General features: G+C 40.3%; 1 protein-coding gene across 3 annotated transcripts in view; it reads right to left on the bottom strand.

The window, feature by feature from the left end:
• Positions 1–18,755, bottom strand: part of nme7 (NME/NM23 family member 7) — a 125,009-nt gene that overhangs the window by 85,414 nt on the left and 20,840 nt on the right. For all 3 annotated transcript variants that reach the window (XM_033033020.1, XM_033033017.1, XM_033033019.1), the window contains exons 2-4: positions 14,790–14,897; positions 10,323–10,489; positions 4,949–5,059 (exon numbers count right to left, since the gene is read on the bottom strand). In XM_033033020.1, coding sequence (XP_032888911.1) covers positions 4,949–5,059; positions 10,323–10,489; positions 14,790–14,897 — 386 coding nt within the window. The remainder of the gene's footprint in view (positions 1–4,948; positions 5,060–10,322; positions 10,490–14,789; positions 14,898–18,755) is intronic.

Raw genomic sequence — 18,755 nt, 5'->3', positions numbered from 1 at the left:
TGCTTGAAGTCTGCGATTCATGGACATCACCAGTTGCTGGGTGTCTTCTCTGGTGATGCTCTACCAGGCCTGTTTTGCAGCCATCTTTAGCTGATGCTTGTTTTGGCGGCTAATCCCCTTCCGTTTTCTCTTCAGCATATAAAAGACATGCTCATTTTGGTTCAGATCAGGTGATTGGACTTGGCCACTCAAGAATTGACCATTTTTAGCGTTGAAAAACTCCTTTGTTGCTTTAGCAGCATGTTTGGGATCATTGTCTTGCTGTAAAATGAACCACCGGCCAATGAGTTTTGAGGCATTTGTTTGAACTTGAGCAGATAGGATGTGCCTATACACTTCAGAATTCATTATGCTACTACCATCAGCAGATGTATCATCAATGACGATAAGTGAGCCAGTACCTTCAGCAGCCATACATGGCCAAGCCATTACACCCCCACCACCGTGTTTCACAGATGTGGTGGTATGCTTTGTATCTTGGGCAGTTCCTTCTCTCCTCCATACTTTGCACCATCACTCTGATATAAGTTAATCTTCGTCTCATCTGTCCACAAGACCTTTTTTCCAGAACTGTGGTTGTTTTTTTAAGTACTTCTTGGCAAACTATAAACTGGCCATCCTATTTTTGCAACTAACCAGTGGTTTGCTTCTTGAAGTGTAGCCTCTGTGTTTCTGTTCATGAAGTCTTCTGCAGACAGTGGTCATTGATAAATCCACACTTGATTCCTGAAGAGTGTTTTTGATCTGTCAGACAGGTTTTGGGATTCTTCTTTATTATAGAGAGAATTCTTCTGTCATCAGCTGTGGAGGTCTTCCTCGGCCTGCCAGTCCCTTTGTGATTAGTAAGCTCACCCGTGCTCTCTTTCTTCTTAATGGTGGGGGTGGTGTGGGGGGGAGGGGGTAACTTTAAAATCTTTCCCCTGCACGGGAGACCCGACCTTTTCTTTGTCGGGTCTCCGTTGTCGTTGGGGCTGCAACGCGGAGCGGCCTCCAACAGGAACGACCTGGGGTTCCAGCTGCGGAGCTGCCGACTACTCACCGTCACGGGGCTGGCCGAGTCCGGAGTGGGTGGAGCGGTGGTAGACTCTACTGCCACCCGACCCCTGGAGATTCGGAGGCTGCAACTGCGGGTTTGGCGGACGGCGGCACCGGGAGCCCGCGGGTCCCTGCTGGGAGACCGCTTTTCGGGGCTTCTGCAACGGCGACTTCTCCCGCCCGAGTTGCGGGGTTGAAGAGCACCTGAGCGGGGCCTTACACCATCGCCCCGCGCGGCTAGGAATGGCCGCGGGACTTTGCGAGCGCACGCCGGGGGCTCTAACACCAAGACCCGGTGCGCGACCTTGCATCACCCGGCGTGGCTTTAATGGCCGCGGGACAATCGCCATCGCCAGCCGGGGGCTTTGACTTTGACTCTGACTCTGACATGGGGGGGGAGAGTGCAGTGGAGAGATAAGTTTTTTTTGCCTTCCATCACAACGATGTGATGGATGTTTGTGTAAACTGTGTTGTGTCTCGGGTCTTTTTGTTTTGTAATGTATGGCTGCAGAAACGACATTTCGTTTGGACCTCAAGGGGTCCAAATGACAATAAATTGAATTGTATTGTATTGTATTGTATTGTATACCTGCATTAAGAAGGCAATTAAACACACCTGAGCAACTACAAACACCTGCGAAGCCATGTGTCCCAAACATTATGGTGCCCTGAAATGGGGGGACTATGTATAAACACAGCTGTAATTTCTACATGGTGAAACTAAAATGTATCAAAATACCTTTAATAAAATCTGACAATGTACACTTTAACCACATGTGATTTTTTTTCTATTATAAATCTCTAATTGTGGAGTACAGAGGCAAATAAATAAATGATGGGTCTTTGTCCTAAACATTTTGGAGGGCACTGTATGATCCAAGACATCACAATTTGCATGTGTCAATTCCTTAGCTTCCATAATATTCCCCTCAGTAAAAAAGGATGAGAAATTGTCATTTAATGTCTCTCCCATCTCTTGTGGCACCACACAAAGACAGCCATGCTGATCTTTAGGGGGACATATTCTTTCCCAGGTCACCCTTTTGGGCTTAATAAGCCTGTAGACTCAATGACATCATGACTGCAGAAAGTCACAGTTACAGGAACTAAAAGCACAAATATTCCCAGCAGGGAATACCGTGTGCAATCGTATTTCCTGAAAAACTTGGCTTGACTTCACTCATGCTAATAGGCTAAACATTCACGTACCATTTTATGTTAAGATATATTATAAGTAAATAAATTATGCTGAACTGAAACACAATAAATATAAAACAGCATGAAATTTTTGTTGAGTAGTCAAGCATTTCTGCAACAAGACTCACAGAATGAGAGACGCGTGCAATTAAATTCTGTCTTTGTTGTATATAACTTCAGATATTGTTATGAATGAATACTGCAAATTACTTTGGCAAAACAAATACTCTGAAGGTTACTTAACAACAAAGGAAACTTACACAGCATCTAGAACCAAGTAAAATACCTCAAGATATGATCGCAATAATTACAGGTTTCAATTCTCTTTTTGTCTGCTGTTAATCTAGGCAGTAGCACAAATGTTGAGGAAGATTTCACCAAATGATTTCCTTTTTTGGGATTAATTTAGAGAAACAGCATGGAAACAGGTCGTTTGGCCCACCATGTCCATGCCAATTGTCAATCACCCGTTCACACTAGCTCGATGTTACTCCACTTCCACATCCACTCCCTACACACTCGGGATAATTTAGAGGTCTATTAACCTGCAAACCCGCACATCTTATGGATGTGGGAGGAGATCAGATCATGGGAGAAAACCCATGCAATCACAGGGAGATTGTGCAAACTCCACAGGAACAGCACCCAAGGTCTGGATCGAACCGGGTCTCTGGTGCTGAGGGATCAGCATTACTGGCTGCGCCACTGTCTGTGGTCCCAACGCTTCATCCTATGATGTTAGATCATAGAAACATAGAAAATAGGTGCAGGAGTAGGCCATTCGGCCCTTCGAGCCTGCACCGCCATTCAATATGATCATGGCTGATCATCCAACTCAGTATCCTGTACCTCAAACATCAAACATCAAAGTAGATTTGGTCTCCAAAAATCCATGTCATAATTATACTGAATGACAAAATTAGATTGTATAAGATTATCTGACAAGTAAATAATAGTTGCTTTCAAGTTCATCTTTTGGATGCCATGAATAGCAGGGTTAAAGGAGCTATGTGAATATAAACTTAACAGGAGTTTGTACACTGTAGAACTGGAGAAATAGTGAGTATATTTTTCAATTAAAATAATGCAGAAGCTGATGATGATATTTCAGCTGATGTCTATAGTCACCTTTAAAGAGACATTGTTAAAAGAGGCACATAATACACAAACTAAATTAAGACATGAAATTAAGGACAACAGAAATCTAGTTATCTGATGAACGGTCTCAACTCAAAACGTCGCACATTCGTGTCCTGCCTGACCTGCTGAGTTATTCCAGCATTTTATGCATTACTCAAGATTCCAGCATCTGCAGTTTCTTGTGTCTCTAACTTGTTTATCAAATTGGTTAGGTGATAGAAGGCACACAATGATGTATTTTTGTGTGAACATCTGTATTGTGGACAAATAAAATAGCTGCATCTTCACTTATGATTATACAATCAGGGATTCTCTTCAGAATTAGCTTGTGTTTAAATGTAAATAATAAGATATCAACATCGGAAAGCTCATAACAATTTGGAATAAAAACCATGAATCACGTCATTATTCTTTTGCATTATAATTTTTCCATCAGTGGTCAGGCTTTCATCCATCTCATTGATTTTAAATCATCCTTCTCAACCTATGAAGTACTTTGCCACACTATTCTTCTTCAAAAACTTTCCTTGATCATTAATTTAGGTGGGACTGCCGTCGAGTGGCTCCATTCTTATTTATCGAGTCGCAATCACATAGCTTCTCATTTCATGCCCAGACTGTTCCCTCCAAATTCCCTCAAAAGAAATTGACCCCTGGTCTACTCTTGCCTCCCACGTAGATTCTCCCCTCACCCTTCTGCCCACGTCTCCTAATTATCACACTAGTTTAGTTCAGTTTATATGGTCATGTGTACTGAGTGAGGTACATTGAAAACCTTTTTTCTTGCGTGCTATCCAGTCAGCGAAAAGACTACACATGATTACAATCAAGCCGTCCACAGTGCACAGATAAATAAAGATTTAAAAGAGTGCAGCGATGGTAATGTATGATAGCAGATCCACTTCTGGGACCAGCACACAAAGAGTCGCCTGGTTTCAGCGCCATCTTGAGTGTACCAAACAAAAGCTTTTCACTGTTACCTTGTTACACGTGACAAAAATAAACTAAACTAAACTATTGCTTTAATATCCAGAGTACATGCCTCACGTCCATGAGCGGAACACAGCAATGTTGGTTCTGTGACTGGAACTGATTGTATTAACACGATGTTCCCATTAGCTGATGCCACAAAACAGAAATAAAGTTTTGAACTGAGTTACAGGATGGGAATGTGAGGAAGTCCACTTTAGGCAATAAGTGGTAAATGTCCCTGAACTCCTGACCAAAGAAGGTTGTGGGAGTGGTGATAATCAATGATTTCAAAAGGAAATTGGATAGGCACTCGAGGGAAATAGCCAATTGGTTACAGGGCTAGAGCAGGGAGATGAGACTGGCTGGGTTGCTGGAAAGAGGACCAATGAAGACCTGATTGACAAATGGCCTCCATATGCCCTGTAATGACTCCAAAAGTTTAACTACAAATAGTGCCAGGAAATACTACCTATTTATTTCCCCCCAGAGTAAAGGAGCTTGTTGCTCTTAATACGGTACCACTATATCGCAAAATATGTTTTCACAATTCAACAAATCAAAATACTGTAAAAATTTCTCTTGGCATCAGTGACGAACTACTTACCTTGTTAGGTTGATCATTTTTGCTCTAGTTATGACCAATCCTGATGAGTAGATCATATTAAGCAATTTTCCCAATTTAACATCATTACTTGGCTTTATTACACCCAAGGTCCTGAAAATAAATCAGCAGGGATAAAGAGCTATTCATTAACCTGTACAAAAACATGTTGAATCCAGTCAAGGTAAATAACAAGATACTCCAACTGAAAAATCATGATAGTTCTAACAGTTATCACCAGTAACAACAAAATGGTAATCTCAAACTAATGTCCCATATTTCAATTTGATGGGCACAAAGCTTAGCAGAAGTCAAACTAAACACATAAACACAAAAAAAAATCAATAAATTAAAAAACCCCAAAATTAGTGCAGGAAAGCCCAATGGCCTTTTTGTCACACTCAAATTTGTCACTTACAAATCACTTAATCCACTGTTCTAATTTACTGGTAACGGCACAGGAAAACTGCGAGTTAGAGTCAGAGAGCCATACAGCATGGAAACAGACCCCTTCGGCCCAACTTGCCCACACCGACCAACTACATTAGTCCCACTTACCCGTGTTTGACCCATATCCTTCTAAACCTATCCTATCCATGTACCCGTCCAAATGTTTTTTAAATGTTGTGATAGTATCTGCCTCAACTGCCTCCTCTGCAAGTTATATGATTTTAAACTTAGACTTTAGAGATATAGCCAGGAAACAGGCGCTTCGGCCCACTGAGTCCATGCTGACCAGCGATCACCTTGTACATTAACACTACCCTACACACTAGGGACAATTTACAATTTTTTTTTTAACCAACAAAAATGTTCTTTACGTCTTTGGACTGTGGGAGGAAACTAGAGCACCCGGAGAAACCCACATGGTCACAGGGAGAAGATGCAAATTCTGTACAGACAGCACCTGTAGTCAGAATCAAACCCTTGTCTCTGTATTGTATTGTATTGGATTCAAATTTATTGTCATTGTCTCAATTACAGACAACAAAATGATTTTTCCTTACAGGCAGGCAGCAGCTCTACGAATGTGCCACTGTGCCACCTTTTAATATTTTGGAGACTTCCAATTAACTATCTATTGCCATTCAATACTGTCATCACAAATTTAATATTTTTATTGTCAGAACAAAATTATTGGAAATTATACTTTCAAGGAAAAAGAATGCTGCAGTTCCATTTTTAATTGGCTGGGCATGTTGTTCAGATTGTTTGAAAATGCTGGTGTTTCCCTTACAGTAGGAAGCAGTATGCAAACATTTAAATAGCTTACTGCCCTTAAAAATACTAGCAACACACCAAGAACAGCACTCAGGTTTACAGTATAGACAGCTGAACAATAAAGCTTGCCAGCTCTCCAGTTACAATGGGAAGGAAAGGGGGTGGGGAGGGCAAAGAGAAAAGAGTTGAACACATGCCTGTTATAATAGCTCAGGCTGCAGCAATGATTTCAAAGCAGCAAAAATACTACCTCATCAACATACTAAGATAAACGACAGAGCAGACAATCTGCCGATTTAAGGGGCATTTCACAATAACTAGTAATCAAAAATCTGCAGGTGCTAGAAATCTGAAACAAAAAACAGAAAATGTTGGAAGCGCTGAGTAAGTCAGGCAGCATCCACAGAAAGAGAAACAGAGTTAATGGTTCATGTTGAACACCCATCATTACAAAAGGGGAGGGCGCAGCTGGTAGAGCTTCTGCCTCACTGCACCAGAGACCTGGGTTCAATCCCTGCCTTGGGTGCTGTCTGTGTGGAGTTTTGACGTTCTCCCTGTGACCACGTGGGTTTCCTCCAGGTGTTCCAGTTTCCCACCGCATCCCAAAGACGTAGGGTTTGAAAGTTATGTAGAAAAGAACTGCAGATGCTGGTTTAAATCGAAGGTAGGCACAAAATGCTGGAGTAGCTTAGCGGGACAGGCAGCATCTCTGGAGAGAAGAATTGGGTGATGTTTCGGGTCGAGACCCTTCTTCAAACTGATGTCAAGGGAGTGGGCGGGACAGAGATAGAATGTAGTGGGATACAGTATGACGGTGGGAGAGCTGGGAAGGGATGGAGAGAGAGGGAAAGCAAGGGCTATTTGAAGTTAGATGGTTTGTAAGTCAATTGGCCTCTATAAATTACCCCTAGCATGTAGGGAGTGGATGAGAAAGTGGAATAACATCAAACTGGTGTGAAAAGGTAGTTGATGGGCGGCGTGTACTTGGTGTGCTGAAGGGCCTGCTTCCATGCTGTATCTCTAATATAAAAATAAACTAAACTACAACTAATTTGTTTGAAGTTAGACACAAAGTGCTGGAGTAACTCAGCGGGTCTGGAGAAAAAGGTTGGGTGATGTTTCAGGTTGGAACACTTCTTCAGACGTCACCCTTTTCCCCAGAGATCCTGCCTGACCCGCTGAGTTACTCCAGCGCTTGCGGTCTATCTTCGGTATAAACCAGCATCGGCATCAGCATCAGTATCAGATCCTTCCTACTAATTAGTTTGGTTGTACAAAGAAAGGGGGGGGGGGGGGGGGTGAATAAGACAAGGAAATATCTCTGATATGGTACGGTCAGAGTTTCATTTTGTATCCAATTGGTAGCCCACCAATTGGTCCCATGAGCTCCAACCTGTCAGATCAGCCCGCCATGTGTGACAATGTTAATATCCTTGCTAAACTCCTTATAGGCAAATCTATCATCCTAGCCTCGTCAACCTTATTAGCCACCTCTTCAAAACAAAAACTCAATCGTTAATGAGACGTATCATTGAAGTGTATCCTAGGATGAATAGGACATCAGAATTGAATGCTACAAGATCACCCTAGGTGATCTTGCAAGTTCCTCCTCATGAGCATCAGTCAAATAATAGCCTAACATAACATGGCTGGTCTCCATATAGCCAACATCCCAAAATCTCGATCACTGGGCATGCCTTGCCCCAAACACTATACACTCAACAGACGTACGTCACACATATAAAAAGGATTGGCACTCAGAGTCCTTAAACTTAGTCTATTATTCATAAATATTAGGAGCAGAATTAGGCCCAACAAGTCTACTCTGCCATTCAACCATGGCTGATCTATCCTTCCCTCTCAACCGCATTCTCCTGCCTTCTCCCCATAACTCCTGACACCCTTACTAATCAGGAATCAATCAATCTCCGCCTTACTTTGCCGTTTCCATTTACTTGGCCTCCACAGCTCTCAGTGGCAATGAATTCCACAGATTCACCACCCTCTGACTAAAGAAATTCCTCATCTCCTTTCTAAAGATACCTCCTTGCACTCTGAGGATGTAGCTCCCAACACTGGAAACATCATTTCCACATCCACTCTATCCAGGCCTCTCACCATTTGGTAAGTTTCAAAGAGAAATTATGCCTTATGGCATCAGGCGAAATCTCATGCTGATTCCCATTTGCTGGCCTTCCTCAGTGGATGAAAGATACACCACATTTGGATAAAATTTGGAAACTTACTGGGTCCTTGGTAGCATGCTGAGAATTGAAGGACACAGCTGTCGTATTGGATGAGAGTAAACCAACCACTTGCCTTCATCCACGTCAGTCTACAAAGTCTGGAAACATCTGTCCGCACAAGTATTTATAGGAATGATTGTGGCACAGTCAAGAGTCAAGTCAAGAGAGTTTATTGTCATGTGTGCCAGATAGGACAATGAAATTCTTACTTGCTGCAGCACGACAGAATATTTGAGGCATAAATACAAATCAGATCAGATCAGTGTGACCATATACCATATATGGTCCTTATATAAACAACGATTTATCTTTACACTGATGATACCTGGTGGGGGCAGAGCTGCTGCCTCACAGCACCAGACACGCCGGTTCGATCCTGACCTTGGGTGCAGTCTGTATGCAGTTTGCATGTTCTCCATGTGGGTTTCCACTGGGTGCTCCAATTTGCTCCCACATCCCAAATACGCATGGGTCTTTGTAGGATTCTTGGAATTATAGGTTAATTGGCCTCTGTAAATTGCCCCTTGTGTGAGGGAGTGGATGCGAAAGTGAGAGAACACAGAACTAGTGTATCTGGAATACGTTGGCCGGTGTGGGCAAGTTGGGCCAAAGAGCCAGTTTCCACGCTGTATGACTAGTGTGAGCTGGTGATTGATGATAGGGGTGGACTGAAGGGCCTGTTTCCATGCTATATATCTAAATCCTCCATCATGAACTGTAGCACTACGATTGTGTTACGTGCGATGGACTTGAAATTGATTGACTGCTCAAAACCGGGAAAATCATGGAGTTTCTGTGGGCCATCGGCACTGCAAAACTATATTCCACTTCAATCTATACTTCACGGCCTGCCATATTCCTTACCCAATCATTGCTATTAAACCAGGGACCAATAGCGGCTTAATGAGAGGTAAAGGGCGATGGAGGAGACCCTACAGCAGCCTGGGGCTTCCCTGCATCAGGAGCAGCTCCAGTAATCCTGATGTGGACTGCTTTGGACTTTTTCTTTTGTAAATGGTGCCAAAATATGGCGATGGGTGCAAGAATTTCACTGTGCAGTGTGCATACGTGACAATAAAGAATCATTCAACCATTGAGTGTAGAAGGATATGCAAGGAGCCCTTGCATGCATCTTGCACACCTTACAAAGTAGTGTCAATGTGGAGAAAGTGCAAGCCAGGACAACATGCGTGCTAATTAACAAAAGCAATATGCCTTCGTATGAAGTGATCACACAGCCAACAAATCACAATCCTTCCATATTCAGCCACAATGGACAGTAAAACATCCTTTAATTTACTGGAAGCTACCAATAAGCATATTGACATCAATAAGGTACAGTATATTCAAATCAAATCGACTGTCCAGGATCTAACTACAATATGCTGAATACAGGGTGGCACGTGGCGCAACGGTAGAGTTCCCCCCCCTTACAGCGCCAGAGACCCAGGTTAGAATCTGTCTATGGGTGCTGTCTGTACGGAGTTTGTACGTTCTCTCCATGACTGCGTAGATTTTCTCCAGGTTCTCCAGGTTTCCTCCCACACTCCAATGATGTGCAGGTTTGTAGCTTAACTGGCTTTGGTAAAAATTGTAAATTGTCCCTAGTGTGTAGGATAGTGCTAGTGTACGAGGATCACTGGTCGGCACCGAAGGGCCCACTTCCACTCTATATCTCTCTAAACTCTAAACCATTTACATGAAATAAATAATTAAAATAATTAATGCATGTTGTGGTAAATAAGTACTAATCTTAAAATTCAAAATGCCAAAATCAAGAAGTGTTTCATTGCTTTACTAGGGTTAATGCCATTTAACTTTTAAGGACCTTCATGCTTTTGAACGTGATTTAAATATTCTCATCAGTAATTCACATAATCTCCAAATATAATTGCGAACTAACTTCATACCTTTGTTTTTTACTTCCCAGTCTCTGTGCTGTTTGCTGATCCCCATAGCCTACCAATCGTAGTTGACGAGAGTACACAGTAATTGTACTGCCAACAAACAAGTCTTCTTGCCGCAAACCTTCATATTTAGTTCGTTTCAGAAAAGTACGATGGAGTTTTATGTCAAACTGTAAAATGTCAGGAATAGATATTGTTAATGATAAAATGTAAACAAATCTAGAATAACAAGGCGGACACATACGGAAACAAGCATACACCAGCAAGCAACCATTTATGTGACTAGGGAACAAAAGTTGAGATGGATTACTAAAAATGGTTATTCTTCTGCAGAGATCTACATTAGTTCAGTTAATGGTCACTCCTGTAAACAATGTAGTTATCTTTTTTTTCAAAAATAAAGAAACAAATGAATACAAACTGACATTTTAATCTGCAACATTGGAATTTGGAAGTCAACAAAAGACTCCCTTGTGATCTGGACTGCATCTTACAAGTTTATACGCTGCTTTTATATCAGTTTGCATTGATTGATTGGTTGCTTCATTCCACAATAGACAAAGTATGCAGAAAAATCATAGTGTCAAAATTAACCTTGATATAATCAGCACAATTGTTGGCACAACAATACTCAAATATCTTGTTTATGTTTACCAGAATGCTGCCTGGATTAGAGGGTTTCAGGTACAAGGAGAGGTTGGATAAATTTGGATTGTTTTCTCTGGAACGTCAGAGGTTGAGGTGAGATCTGACAGAAGTATATAAAATTATGAGAGGCATAGATGGCATAGACAGTCAGAACCCTTTTCCCAGGGTGGAAATGTCCGACACTAGATGAGAGGGAGAAAGTTTAATAGAGATGTGCAGGACAATTTTTTTCACACAGAGTGGGGGGGGGGGTGGCTGGAACACATTGCCAGGGATGACAGTGGAGACAGATTTGATAATGGTGTTTAAGAGGCTTTTAGATAGGCATATGGAAGTGCAAGGAACAAAGGGATATGGATCAGGCGGATGAGAACAGCTTAACTTGGCCTCATGTTCAGCGCAAACTGTGTGCCGAAGGCCCTGTTCTTGCGCTGTACTGTTTGTTCTATGTTCTATCCAGGAATGCAGCAACCTAGCTTTACTGTGTTACCTGTTTTGCCTTTTAAACAGATTAAACCTGCTCATTGCTCCAATATTTTCCAACTAATGGCTTTATCCCAAATGAACAAAGCAGACAGGTGAACTGCACCAGGGTAGAGCTTTTATCACAGTGTTCCAGATATTCTCACATGGCAATATTTATAAGCCTAGGATAGTAATTCCTTTGTTTTACATGAAGCAAATTGGTGACAATTGGTGACAATAAATTAATGCTGAAGTTATTCTGAGAGCCCATGTTAAGTGGTATTGATACCCACCAACATTGGTAAATAGCCAGACTGGGACAAACTGATAGGTAAAGATGAACAGGCTTTCTACATCCAGTCTATAACGCAACATATAATTTGAGGTGACACTGAAGTATAAGATTTTCACCAAATGTGCCTGGAGCATTGAGGATCAGGTGAGGCTGGGAAATACTTTATGGAAAATCAGAGATCTAGCTTGAAGCAAAACACTCTGATTAAAATGATAAAACTGTCAAAAACCAAAGAGCATCGCTTTAGGGTGAGAGGAGCAAGGTTTAAAGAATATATGTGCGGAGGAAGTGGTGGTGGAGGCAGATATGATAGTGGCATTTAAGAGACTTTTAAATACTCATGTGGATATGCAAGGAAGAGAGGGATAGGGATCATGTGCAGGCAGATGAGATTAGTTTAGCTTGGCACCATGTTCGGCACAGACATTGTGGAGCGAAGGGCCTATTCCTGTATCATACCATTCTATGTTCTATATAAAGCATAGTAGTGTTGGGAACATACATAGTATTGCTGCAAAAGCGTAATTAATATATGTTGCCACTCTGAAATATCGCCTCACTTGAAGACAGAATAATTTTTTTTTTAAACTGAAGACAGTTACTTTTTCAATTTAGTAAGAGAGCCAAAGAAAATGTAGTTAACAATCACTGTTGTAGCTGGAGATCACTGTGCATTGCAGTGATTTATGATGTAAATCCAATTTCAAAGACTATTTGTATTATCCTATTTTGTAGCAGATTAAAGGGTGATTAAATGTTCCATCCATCTAGCAGATTATTTTAAACTCCCTACCCCATCTGTGAATAACAGCAAGTTGTTTTCAATCCAATATTGGATTTAGGAACAAAGGAAATGAACATCCAGGCTCAGCAAAGCATTTAAACTGAAGTGATGATCATGTCCCAGCACAGGGTACTAAACTATCATGCTCATGATGGAGTAAAGCACAAAATGCTGGAGTAGCAGCGCATCATGCAGTATCTTTGGAGGACATGGATGGGTGACGTTTCGAGTCAGGATCTTTATCCAAACTGAAGCAGTGGAGGTCTGAAGAAGGATCCTCACTTAAAATGTTGCCTATCTATATCCTCCAGAGATGTTGCCTTGACCTGCTGAGATACTCCAGTACTCTGTGTTTTAATCAAGATTTCAGCATCTGCAGTTCCTTGTGTCTCCATGATACTAATGGAAATCAATTGCCTCATTTCCATTTTCTCTGAGATATCTCGCAAGCAAAATACCATCAAGCCACAAATATGTTGGACAAGTATAAGACCGTATAATAGACGTCTATTGAACTATCCCATTCTTATCTAGGGCTATTCCCTCTTAGATCAGGGTTGGATTGTTGAGAGGAAGGGGCATCTTGACAAACAACATTTATTTCAAATAAAACTTTCCTTTAGATTAAATAAACATGAATTTCTGATAAACTATGTAATCAGACAAGGACCAAGTTGGAAACAGGCAAGAGGCATCAGAAATCAATACAAAGTGCGCACTGTTAAGCAAACTTAAAAAGTGATAATAGTGTTACTGTAAATTATAATAAGAAAGTGGTGAATGTATTTCATCAGTACTAAGTGGAGCAAAGTATTATTTCATTAGCTGTGAGTTGAATTAAGAAATGGAGGCACATGGCCTGAAACGTTGGTTTTGTGCACTGACTGAAACTATTTAAATATGATGCTAAATTTATGATTGATTTTGGAAAAATACACTTCAGTGTCGGAATACGAATTGTCGGATTCACGAGTATGTTTATGCTATGTTAAGATATGTTATACACAAATTAGTGTTGGATAGTGAGAATTCTGGAGTAACGAATGTCATATTAAAGAGAACTGACAAAAATTGGCATTCCAATAACTTGCATGATCATTTCTTCTTGTTGCAGCCAGGGAGTCACATATTTTTATACAACACAGTATGAAAACCTTAATTACTCCTTATAAGCATATTGAAGATATGCCAATAGATAATAATATTCAATTATAATGTTCCGGTGCATAAACATTTAATAAGTTTGAACAAGGAGTCAAGATCTGAGAGAGAGAAAAATATATAAATAACCAGATTAGATATGTAGTAGAGTGATGCTTTGTACAAGGATATTCTAGAGAAGCACATGGAAATAATTCTGATGAAACGAGGAACTATAAACATGGCAGGTATCGCAACATCTCTGGAGGACATGGATGGGCGACATTTCAGGTCAGGACACTTCTTCAGACATAATAAATGGCAAATAATTATAGCACTGATGACACTTTCACCGTTCTTGCAAATTTTAATTTTGGATCCATGAAGATATTTTAATGATGCTGCAACCTTTCATTCACTTGTGCACCAAACCCATTTACAACTGAGTATTGAGTATAGAGGTTTGGATGTTATGTTACAGTTGTACAAGACGCTGGTGAGGCCACATTTGGAGTATTGTGTTCAGTTTTGGTCATCCTGCTACAGGAAGCATGTTGTTAAGCTGGAAAGAGTGCAGAGAAGATTCTTGAGAATGTTGCCAAGAATTAAGTGTCTGAGCTTTAGGGAGCAGTTTGGCAGGCTAGAACATTATTCCTTGGAGCACAGGAGGCTGAGGAGTGATCTTCTAGAGTTGTATGAAACCATGAGGGGTATAGATAGGGTGAATACACAGAGTCCTTTCCCTCGACTAGGGGAAATCAAGAACCAGAGGACATAGATTTAAGGTAAGAGGGGAACAACCTAATAGGTACCTGAGGTGCAACTTCTTCACACAGAGGATGATGGCTATATGGAACAAGCTGCCAGAGGAGATAGTTAAGGCAGATATTATAATGACATTTAAAATACATTTGGATAGGGCCATGGATAGGAAAGGTCGAGTGGGTTATGGTCCAAACGGGCATGCATGAGACTAGCATAGATGGGGCATCTTGGTCAGCTTGCGCGAGTTGGGCCAAAGGGCCCTGTTTCCGTGCTGCATGACTAACTTTACAAAATCAGTATTGGCCACTAGTGTTTGAACTGTTCAATTAAAAAAACACACACATTTAAATAAGAATTTAAAAAAATCTTTTACCATTTCAATAGATCCATCCTTTGTATAATACAGGAACATGTAACGTCGAATTAGACTTGCATTGGAATCATACCATTCCGCAATGAATGAAAATTGCTCTTCTTGGTTCTAAAAAGCAAAAATCACAAGAGAAATTTATCAAATCAAAAAAACATACTTTACAGTTTGTGCAGGCAGTCTGATGAAGGGTCCCGATCCAAAACGTCACATGCTTTTTCTCCAGAGATGCTGCCTAACCCTGCTGAGTTAGTCCAGCACTTTGTGTCTATCTATGGTATATACCAGCACATGCAGTTCCTTTCTACACACAGTTTTACAGTTAGTAAAATGATTTACAAAATTAATTTCTCTAGTTAATAAAGCAAAATTAGTGCTGCTTTAAAATATTTAAAACTGAAGTGCAGTGGCATAATATGTATGCTAAGCTTGAATGAACAAACCACATAACAGTAAGGCTCACATAATCAGTAAATGATTAACATGATTTAACAAATAAAAAACATCTTCGTTCCAAGTCTAGACATTTCAGAGGCATGTTAGGTAGTGCAGAATTAAGATTTTATGCAGATTTTATGTAAGAGGAATGTAATGAAAAATTTCCAAAATTTTAAACCAATACCAAAGTTATGTGCGCACAAATATATTAAATCATCTCAGGCAATCTAAATTCCAATACAGCCTGATAACATTCAGTTCAATGTTGGTGATGAAAAACAAATCACAACCAATATTAATCTAAATGTTGTAACTTTAGATAGAATATTTTACATGCAAGTTCAACTTTACAACAAAGGGGCAGATGGTTAACTTACTTCCAACCATCCATCCGTGCAGCTATTGCCCAGCTACTTGCGAACACTAGCTACTATACCAATTGCCCTGATAAAACTCCCACATCACGTTACTCTATGCACCAAGTAGAACAGCCTTGCAATAGTCAAGTGTTTTGTTGTCATACAAACAAACAAACAAACAATAACAGTTCAAAAAGACAAAACCAATGCCAAGGCTATGCAGTTCAGAGCCTATTTGGAGGTTGTAGTGTTTAATAGCCTGATGCCTGATCCCCGTGGTGCGCCCTGTCAACTGACCTCAGTCAGGCGAACGACAACAAACAGAGACAGCAGCTGCGCCGCGGCTTGGAGCCAACCCGGACCATGCGCCCTTTTGAGGGCGGGCACCTACGGATTTCAAACCGAATGGCATCACCCTGCTGCAGACTTCTGCTGCCTCAAACACAAGAAGAAGAAGCCTGATGCCTGTAGGGAAGAAGCTGTTCCTGAACCTGGACCTTACAGTTTTCAGGTTCTAATATCAATGTAACAAAACAAAATAATATTCAACATAGTCGTAAACCATTTATTTTCTCCTCATGGCACCTGAGTGAATGGAGTTAGAGGAAATTTTGTTTAAAGCCCAGGTTTAAAATGTCAGATTTCCAACATTTGCAGTTTCTTTAATTATCAATTAGCATCCAGAACAACTTTCTGGCACAGCAGTAGAGTTGCTGCCTAACAGCGCTTGCAGCGCCGGAGACCTAGGTCGATTCCGACTATCAGCGCTATATGTACAGACTTTGTACTTCTCCCCATGACTGCGTTGGTTTTCTCAGAGATCTTCGGTTTCCTCCCACATTCACAAAGACATACAGGTTTATAGGTTAATTGGCTTGGTACAAGTGGAAATTGTCTTTAGTGTGTGTAGGATAGTGTTAATGTGCAGGGATCGCTTGTCGGTACGGACTCGTTGGGCCAAAGGGCCTGTTTCCGTGCTGTTTCTCTCTAAACTAAACTAAACAAAGCAAGCATGCGTCACCTATCCATGATCTCCAGAGATGCTGCCTGACTATGCCCGGAGTTATTCCAGCACTGTGTCATTTAATTCACTAACTTAAGCATTCGCTATTGCAAAATCCACAGACTTGTCAAGAATGCACCCAAAACTTGAGTGGGCAGGGAATGCTGAGAAGAGAAGGATTAAAACATCTATACAGGGTTCCTTCGTTTTCTAAATAGAGGCACAGATTACAAAATAGAGCAATTATTTTAAAGCTTCTGAAAACTCTGGGTCACCTACAACTGATCCAGTTATGGGCACAATAGTTTTAAGAATGGTATCTTTTTTTTTTTTTTTTTTAAGTATTTTATGGATTGAATAGAATAATACCAGAAAGAGATAGATAAGCTATGGTTATTCTCCTTACAACATGAATAGATAATGCTAAATTTTAAAGTCATACTCAAAATAATGGATGGTTTGAAAAAAAAAAACTTTTCAGTAACAGACAAATTAGTGATCACAGGACACAAAGTTTTTAAGTAATTTGTGCAGCACGGAGGCACAGCGGTAGAGTTGCTGCCTTACAGGGGCAGAGATTCAGGTTCAATCCTGACTACAGGTGTTGTCTGTACAGAATTTGAACGTTCTCCCTGTGAATGCATGGGTTTTGCCCTGGTGTCCCGTTTCTTCCCACAGTCCAAAGGCATACAAGTTTGTAGGTTAATTGGCTTTGGTGTAAGTGTAAATTGTCCCTATTGTGTAGGATAGTATTAGTGTATGGAATGATCGCTGGTCAGCACAGACTCAGTGAGCCGAAGGGCCTGTTTCCGCACTGTATATCTATAGTAAAGTAAAATTAAAACCAGACTGAATTTATAAAAGAGCAAATTATAATAATCTACAAAGCAGATGGGGAAAGTTTCATTAATAATGAGAAAGAATGGGATAAAAATTCATTGGGAAATAATGAGGTGCAGATGGGAAAAAGGCTATGACATGATAGCTCTTTCCTAGAGCAATCACTTTGACATGACCTCAACTTTTTAAAATATAAATACATAATCATAAAGGCAATTTTAACACAACCAATACAACAGTAAAACTATCACTATCTGATTATTCGGAAACCCTGATAGTTCACCATCTGGATAACATAGATACATAGAAAATAGGTGCAGGAGTAGGCCATTCGGCCCTTCGAGCCTGCACCGCCATTCAATATGATCATGGCTGATCATCCAACTCAGTATCCCGTACCTGCCTTCTCTCCATAATCCCTGATCCCTTTAGCCACAAGGGCCACATCTAACTCCCTCAAAACCAACGTAACGTAATGGCAGAGTAAGTATCAAATTCAACTTGATTCTTATTTTGATAAAGTGTTAGATACTGCTACTATGTATTAGTTCAGTATATTATTTTTCTTCAAAATAACTACAAATAACACTGAAAATTGAAGCCATTGATCATAACTAATGAAAAAGTCTGGGCATCTACTTCATTTTTTGGGAGATTCTGTATTTAGATTTTTTTTGTAACAATCCACTTAATGTTCCCCTCTTGAGAAATATTAATGTAACAAATAATTTCTCTCCAGAATTTTAGTCAAAATGCTGTATTACAAATTAAAAACTGTCAGATGTTCAATGCACAACAATCTCAACGATTCATATTTTTTGGGTGCATTATGACTGATGACTTATTAAGCATGGCATTCAGATATAATCCACAATAATCTGAAACCATGCCAGACCACTAACGAATAATTTTAAATTTCTAAGCCATAAGTGACAGGTTCTGCCTCCTAAATAGCACGAGAGCTCTTAATACTGCAACTTCAAAGCTCCAATTAAAATATTTCATGACTACATTGTTCCAAACATTTGTTATTACACAACAAAATCTATTTGATTATTCACTCTGTAACAGTACAGAATAAAATATAAATTATGAATGCTCAACCTGTTTTTAAGTGAAAATAAAAATGTCAATTTTAGACCATTTTTATTATTTAAACTTAAAATTGCATTTAGTGACCATTGTCACTAAAATTAAATCAGCCATAAATACTACTAGCACAAGTCACCCCTCACATATTACAAACTTTCATCTAATCACTCAAAACCACATCACGTACTCTTTTGCTGATGAAGCAGTATATTTTGTGTCGTGACCAGTGGGGACACT

This window comes from Amblyraja radiata, chromosome 14 (genome assembly GCF_010909765.2).
Source record: "Amblyraja radiata isolate CabotCenter1 chromosome 14, sAmbRad1.1.pri, whole genome shotgun sequence".
Taxonomy (NCBI): Eukaryota; Metazoa; Chordata; class Chondrichthyes; order Rajiformes; family Rajidae; genus Amblyraja; species Amblyraja radiata.
Note: the sequence above shows the minus strand (reverse complement) of the source record. Positions and strands in the feature narration are given on the sequence as shown.